Raw genomic sequence first — 7,973 nt, 5'->3', positions numbered from 1 at the left:
TTGGCTGCTTAGAAATTAAGTGTTAACGAGCAGTTGGACAGGTGTACCTAATAAAGTGGCCGGTGAGTGTATATATGCTCTGGCTCCCATTCTACTTTTAGAGGCTCTAGGAACCACAAGTAGGTCTGAATTTTGGTAGTGTAGTGCTCTAGTGGGATAATTAGGCTCCAAGAGCTCATCAAGATATGTTGGTGCTTGACCAGCTAGTTTTTTTTAGTACAGGAGAAGGATTTTAAGTTCAACCTTGGATTTTACAGGACGCTAATACATGCTTTTTGACATTTTAGTTGTTTTCTGCACTCTTGCCTAAACTCTAAGTTCTTATTATCCCGTCCTCTTTCACTCACTCTGTTTTCAGATTTTTACATCTCTGGAGACAATAACTTTTAAATAAAAATCTAAAATTATTTTATTTTTTTAAATAATCAATTATTAACTTTTCAGAATCAATTATCAAATCGTTCTAGAGCCCCAGAGCCAGCTGCTGGACAGCCAGCTGCTGGACCGCCAGGCGCTGGAAGAGCCTAACCCCCATGACTCATGTCCAGGATATTATGTCATCATTTGAGCTGCTGATTCCTGACTCAATTCAGAAAAGTATTCTGGATATGAATACTTAGTTTTTTTCTCAAGTTAAGAATGAAGAATGAAATAGTAGATTTTTAACATGAATCATAACCTTATGACAAAAAACGAATCACACTTCTATTTTTAATTGTGTCCTAGTAGAGACTGATTGCATTCCCTAAACACATACAGTATGTTTCTATTGTTTTAAATTGAGATAAAGACAACATCTGTTAATAGAATATGAAGAAAACTTTTGATTCAGAATTGTTTTAAAAGACCATATAAGCCATGGCTCAGTTTGACCCGAGGGAGACGAGAGGGTCCCGAAGGTGAAGACAACACAAGGGTGAAAGGGTAACTAGCGTTTTAACCTGGACCCTATTTTCCTGTTTTCGTGTGCAAGTGACAGATGGGAACAACAATCTGTGGTCCAGTTTTAAATCTACACAGTGTAACGTTTGAAGTTGTTCTTATAAAGACCTGTAAAATCAGCCTTTTTCATGAACATTTACCACCACCATCAATTCCAAGTGTTCCTTATTGGCATGACATCTTGCATGACCTGGGGAAGGTGTTGTGGTTTGGAGTTTTACTTTATTTTCTTTTGCTCCTTCTGTGGTTTTGGTCCTGTCTTGTCTTGTCTTGTCTCCTCGTGTTTGTGTCTGGTGTTGCTGTTCCTAGTGTTCCCCTGTGAGTGTGTGTCTGATTGTCCTGCCCCGCCCTAATGGGATCCACCTGCTGTATCACCTGTTCCTCGTTTCCTCGTCTTGTATTTAACCTCTGTGTTCTCTTTGTCTCTTGTCAGATCGTTTTGTCCCGTCAGTGTGTCTGTCTGCTGGTTTTGGTTGGTGTGCACATCGTTTGGACTCTTCCTTGGGGGTTTTTTGTTCCCTGTGAGTTTTTCCCTCTGTTGATTCCCCAGTCTCAGTCTCTCTTTTTTGTTACTAAATCCTCACTAAAACTCTCCCCCCCGCTTGCCACTTCCCGGTGTTTTGGTCCTCACTTCACAAACATTGACACAGAAGGCTCTCCATAGTCATGCGCCATCTTGAAATACATTGTCCGATAAGGGAAATCCAGGATATACTGCCCCGCCTTTAGCGTTGGACTCACAGCTGACTCTAACGGGTATTATTGCTTCCTGGCGCCGGTGAGTTAGAAGAAGGAAACCTGGAGGACCACATCAATTAAAAATAAAAATTTCAGGAACAGGAGTCTTCTTCTTGGCCCAGAATAAGAAAACAGATATTGTAAAGAACGAGAGACTGCCATCATCAGAAATAAAGAGTAAACACTGGAACTGCTTTAGACACACACACACCAAATCCTGGTGAACTAAACTAGTTAATTATCCTCCTGCCCACTGCAGTCTCTTTATCATTCTCTCTCCTTTTCACGTGCCGGCTTGTGGTGTGAAGCACGTGTCCGCACCACTTCTCCATGCCCTCCCACAACCACGCCTTATAGACGCCCTTTTTTACACTTTCACTTTTTGAAGCGTGACAGCTACCGTAGCTGCAATACGTACTTTCAACCATATGGCAAAAGAGAGTTGATTGCGTTATGATCTCAACGCTAGGCGGGAGAAATTCCTACACATGTAGCTTTAAGCGGCAGCCACAGACTGGGATGCACTGTGACCCTATGGGACAAATGTGCATCACCAACGCACTCCCACTAAAAGGGCTGTTTTTTTCTGAAAGGCTCAGATTATTATACTAAGTGAGACCAGCTCTAAAGTTGCTAGTGCTAAACCCTCCAGACTCCATTTGAACAAACATTACTTTTAGCGTGTATAGAGCCAACATATTGTCACATGTAAATCGGTAAACTATGGGTTTCTTTCAACTAAGACTAGAGTTGTGATTGGAAAAGTGGAAAGATGATCCATGACGGCTTTTCATAGTTTCAGTTGTTTCTTACACTATAATGATAGTTACTTACATTGCAGCTTGTTTTGATCTTGTACTTATACTTACTTATACTGGACCAATATAAATATTAGATATAATAAAGATTGTTGTTCCCATCAGTCACAAAAACAGGAAAACAGGGTCCAGGTTTGAATAAATGGTAGTTACCCTTCAAGAACACTAGATGGAGATGGATGTACAGTAAATGTTTACAGTGCACAAATGTGAATCTCATTGGATTGCTGATATTCTTTAAAAGAAAAAAAGGGGTCTTTACATAGAGTACATCAGGAGGGAAGGGCCCCAAACTGGGACCTGACCTCATTTTATTTTTTATTTTTCTTACTTACTATTGGCCTGCCCTGATCTCATCCGGCCACCTGGAGGGGCGCATAGCAAGACATCTCGTTTAATAAATGTGCCTTTCCACATTTTCTTTTCTCGGTCCGGAGTGAGTGCTGGCTGGCTGGCTGGCTGGCTGGCTGGCTGGCTGGCTGGCTGGCTGGCTGGCTGGCTGTCTGTCTGTGTTTGTCCTGGTTTTTGTAGTTTTTGATGGTGTTGTTTTTTTGTCTTTGTATTTTGAAAAACTGATAATGTAAGTAAGAGATGTAAGTCAGATCTCAAATGATGCTATTCACAAATATCCATGACGTGTAAAAATACATTGTATATAATCTTAAATACATGTCACACTCAGTAGTGGCTCAGCACAAACTCTAGAAACGGCTCGGGCTGCATTTTCAGGGTAGAAGCCCCCTGTTTTACACCGGGGGGGCGACAGAAGCTCACAAAAGATTACGTGAAGAGAAGCGCAGGTAACAGTCTGACGTAGTCCTACAGTACTGTCACAGGCTTTGTAAGGTTTCATTTTCATTTCTTTAATGATGAAGAGACAATTTGCACACAAACAATAAAAAAGCCATTACTAAAATAATTCAATCAAAAACAATTGGGTTGGATTCCCTTGATTACATAAAACATAATATATTTCAGATATTTTAGCAAAAACAACACAACACCAGTTTGAATGCACACACCACAAAAATACAAAATAAAAAAGGGATAGATTTCACTTTCCATTAAAGCCTTCATATAAATTCCAGGGGTAGGGAGCGATGAACCAGACCTTCTTTATCGCTAGAGTGGCGTCATTTAAAGAGTCCATGCGTCGACCTTTCAGGAGATGCTAGTGGCTCTCTGGAACCTGCCGGGTCACTCGTCCAACAGAACTCCAGACCCTGACCTAATCCAATAAATCTATGATTTTAGATGACTTTGCTCAAAACACAGCATCACTGAACCCTTGTGTTGTCTTCATGAACTTGTCCCTGTTTACGGCACTTTTTTTATGCTTTTAATGCTTAAAAAAACAGACATTTTTGTCACTTATTTCAACGCTTTTTATAAATGATAAATAAACCTAATTCATTTATTATTATACCTAATGTGAGGTAAAATAATTGTGACTTCATTACAATTAAATAAAACAGCCAAAATGCAATGAAAGTAATCATTCATTTTGCCTGCGAAGAATGCTGTATTGGTTCCATTCAACGTACATCCATGTTGTTTTTGGGCAATGTTGGTTGAAAGAAACCCAAACTCCTGATGTCAAAAACTTTGATAACAAGTTGAATTAGACCCAAGGACAACACACAAGTTGAATGCAGGTTAGATGTTTGCATACATGAAATACACAATATTTCTCAAGCAATCCACAAGTTCTGATTTAAAATAAAAACTCCTACAGTTTTGGTCCTCCCCTGACGTGCATCCTGTCCCCCTCCCTCCCTGACTATTCTCATCCCTTTGATTTGATTGAGAGCATGCAAATCAATGAACTGGATTTTCGCGTCCCTCGCTTGCAGTAACCCTTCTTGGCTTGCTGCCTCAGAATCATAATTGGATTTTTTTCCCTTACTTTTTCCCTTCCCCTTGTCGGGGAAAAGGTCTGACATTTTAATTGCAAACAATCTTTTTTTGTGGCCAGTTCTTCAGACAATGGCAATGGGCAATTCTGCTGACAGTTGAAGTATTTCATGCTGTTTTTTTTCCAATGCCAGCATTGTCCTGTGTGCCAACCATTGCAATTCCCTATTGCAAGCAATATTTCCCATTTCTAATCAACTTCTAATATTCTCTCTTTCTCTCACTGTACCCTCAGAACCATAGAAGGCTGCATTAGAAAACATTTCCGCTGTGCACTGTTTCACAGCATTCTGGTTCAGCATGTAGTTTAGCTAGGGAACCGTGAACCTGGACTCACAAAATGTTCTGATGTTTTCCTCTCGTCACTTTCTCTACAGTGGGCTTAAAGCAGGGACGGAGCAATTATTGCTTGTAGATTATTTGGATTTGCATTTCATTTGCCTGCTAACTGATAAAGTTAATGACTTGAAAAGTAGTCTACTCTGTCCCATCTGCTTCGGTCTAACTCACCACTGAGTCTGACTTAGTGCCCCCCCCCCCACAACATTAACATACTCTCTCTTTCCGGGTATTGTGATGAAAGTGTCTAATATAATACATAATTGCTTAAAGCTTTTAAACAAAGTTTAAGAGTAAGTTACATTCCACAATCTTAATTTTGACCTAAAGATTTTAATTTTCATTGTAAATGCATATCAGTTCAAAAAATCGCTTTCATGAACTATTAATAATAGGAATCGGCCTTGAAAAAACACTAAACTCGAGCTCTAGTATAAAGCATTTATAGATGTTTTTTGTCACATTTTGGATGCTGTGCGCCGTTTAAGGCAGAATCTTAGACGTTTGATATGTATCTAAGAAAAATTAAAGATTTGCTATCATGTGCAAACTATGTGCAAGGTTGCCTAGTGCAGCTTTAACAAAGCGAACCAAATCAAATCAAAAATTCATCCCAGTCCAGATCTTCACTCAGCAAGTGTCTGCTGACCTCTGCGACAGGCTTTTCCCCGCGTCGTACATTCAGGCCGGTCTACATTCCAACATTTTCTTGAAGGCCTTCCGGAAGCTGTCGTCCAGGAAGGCGTAGAGGAACGGGTTGAGGCAGGAGTTGGCGTAGCTCAGGCTGGTTATGAAGTATGAGATGCCGATCAGGAGCGGCGTGGTCCGCAGGTCCGTGGTCAGCGCCACGATGGTGCTGAGGTGGAACGGCGTCCAGCAGAACAGGCACACGGCCAAGACGATGAACACCATGATGGTGACTTTCTTCTTGGCCTTATCCAGCACCTTGGCGTTGCTGTTGAGCCGCATATTCCTCAGCTTGTAGAGCATCATGGTGTACAGGATGCAGATGGTGGAGACGGGGATGGCGAAGCCCAGGATCAGCGTATAGATCCGGCTCGCTTTGAACCACAAACTCTCGGGGCTAGGGAAGCTGAGCAAACAGCTCTTTCTGCCGTCGGTTGGGTTCATGTAGACGCCGGCGAAAACGCTGAAAGGCAGGACAATGAGGATGACCAGGATCCAGACGCAGAGCGAGATGATTTTGGCTGCTCGGTATGTGCGGTACGGCATGCGCTTGGACCTCACCGTAGCCAAAACCACCAGGTAGCGGTCAATGCTCATAACTGTCAGGAAATAGATGCTTGAGAAGATGTTGTAGTGGTCAATGCTCAGGATGACTTTGCACAAAACCTCGCCAAAAGGCCAGTAGTGCAGCAGGTGTTCGGCTATGTTGATCGGCAACACCAGAGTGAACAAGTCGTCGGCAATGGCCAAGTTCAGGATGAACATGTTGGTGACCGTTTTCATCTTGGGGGCTTTGAGGATCACGTAGATGACAGCTGTGTTGCCTGTCAGCCCAACTGCGCAGATTACAGAGTAAATGACCGGTAAAATGATGTAAAGGTCAGCAGAGAAGTAAAACTCAGACGGGAGAGTGCAGTTCGGGTCAGTGTGGTTGCCTGATGCGAGGGAGTAGAAGTCCACAGAATCGTTGCAGACTGGCGGTGGGGCACCACCAGGGATGGACACGTTCTCCATGTTTCGAAGACGCACTAAGAGCCTTTTAGCATTGTGGGTCTAAAAAAACCTCACTGATCTGATTTCAAATAACTTATAAATCAGGAGAAAAAAGTGAAGAAGGCTGCTCTGTGCCGATGAGGGTGGGTGACTGCCCAGATCTACTTTTAATGTAAGATTTGGATATAAAATAGCCGTCAAAATAAAGGCTTTTAAAGAAAGAGAGTATTGGACATTTTGTTCATAATTAATTAATTCATAAATTCGTTTTTTAGAGAAACACTAGTGTATTGGATGTCACCCTGAAATGTTACCTATGCACAGATTAGCAAATAAAAATGTGACGTTAAGGTGTGTTATCCCTCCATTACGTCACTGCAGAGTAGAAAGAGTCTTTCCTCTTTTCCCAAATTGAGGTCCAGGGACTACCAGCAAGTCACTAAGAAGTATCAGCAGGTCCACTAGTTTATTTAGTAGTTACATGGATTTTATCTTGTTTTTGGGTAGTTACAAAAATAAGATAAAAAAAAGATAAGATGTCAAATCTCTCTCTGCACTCTCACCTCCTCCAACTCACTGCAGTTACAGTTACAGAGTGTGTCCCAGTTAAAGGTGGAATCCGTTTGGTTGTCAGGGGGGGGGGGACATTCATTTCCAGTTCAAACCATTTGACACTTTGTTTTAATCTCCACTCGGGTTCATTCCTTGTTGGAAGTCAGCGTAAAAAACTACATCAGATCTGCCTTCCCCTCCTCCTCTCTCTGACTCAGTTCTCCTCCGGTGCTGGAGATTTTTAAACGTATTGAAAAAGGATGACAGTGTCCAACAAGCAGGTTTAACGATGGTTATGAATGGTTTCCTCCCGGTGCTTGGTGTGCGCTCTGGAGCCGGCGCCAGGCTTTTTTTACGCACGAGTGGCGCATCCCAATCCCTGGACAACAGAGACATGTGCACATCAATTAGTTGCCTTGCACGCATTATAAACATCATCGGAGATTGTGTTTGGTAGTATGTTTACGAATGTAGTGCAACAGGTGCAGATTTTACTGCCAATTCAATCAATGAATCACTAAGTGCACGGTCGGCAAGCTGAACTGGATCCCATTCTGAGAAGCTGACGTTTTGGTTTTCTCTTTCTAAATGACGCGCATTATTAACACCATGGAAAGTCTGATTCAGCCACGCATCATATGTCTTGTTGTCAAGGTAAATGAACACGCGGTTGTTTCCATAATTCATTCACAATAAAGTTTAAAGAACCAATAAAGTAATTCATGCATTTCGCCATAAAATGGAACCACAATCATAAATGATCAACTCTAAAATGTAAGCTTAGAATACTTACTGTATAATGAGTCGATTCAAAAAGTCTTTACAGGTATTAATGAGTGCGTGGAGTGAGTTCAGGCGGGTTTACTGTCCTCCTGCCCCCGGGTAGAGTCCCTCTCCTTCGGTGATACCTCTTTGTGAGACGCGCTGCTCTCCAGCCTCTGATCCGCGCTCTCTCTCTCTCTCTCTCTCTCTCTCTCTCTCTCTCTCTCT

The 7,973-nt window shown here is 42.0% G+C and overlaps 1 protein-coding gene and 1 long non-coding RNA gene across 2 annotated transcripts; both read right to left on the bottom strand.

The window, feature by feature from the left end:
• Positions 1 to 5,415: 5,415 nt before the first annotated feature.
• On the bottom strand, positions 5,416 to 7,132 carry npbwr2b (neuropeptides B/W receptor 2b). Its single transcript, XM_034877857.1, has one exon. The coding sequence runs from the start codon at positions 6,450 to 6,452 to the stop codon at positions 5,433 to 5,435; it is 1,020 nt and encodes a 339-aa protein (XP_034733748.1). The 5' UTR covers positions 6,453 to 7,132; the 3' UTR covers positions 5,416 to 5,432.
• A 41-nt stretch (positions 7,133 to 7,173) lies between these two features.
• LOC117948284 lies at positions 7,174 to 7,966 on the bottom strand. The gene is made up of 2 exons (XR_004657407.1): positions 7,777 to 7,966; positions 7,174 to 7,362 (listed from the first exon to the last, which is right to left on the bottom strand). It is a non-coding gene; the product is annotated as an uncharacterized LOC117948284 (long non-coding RNA).
• Between the last annotated feature and the right edge of the window lie 7 nt (positions 7,967 to 7,973).

Source organism: Etheostoma cragini, chromosome 7 (genome assembly GCF_013103735.1).
Source record: "Etheostoma cragini isolate CJK2018 chromosome 7, CSU_Ecrag_1.0, whole genome shotgun sequence".
Taxonomy (NCBI): Eukaryota; Metazoa; Chordata; class Actinopteri; order Perciformes; family Percidae; genus Etheostoma; species Etheostoma cragini.
This window is presented reverse-complemented; position numbering and strand designations above follow the sequence as displayed.

Coding starts and splice junctions, on each gene's coding strand:
- npbwr2b (XM_034877857.1), bottom strand. CDS start 6,452: ATGGAGAACGTGTCCATCCCTGGTGGTGCCCCACCGCCAGTCTGCAAC.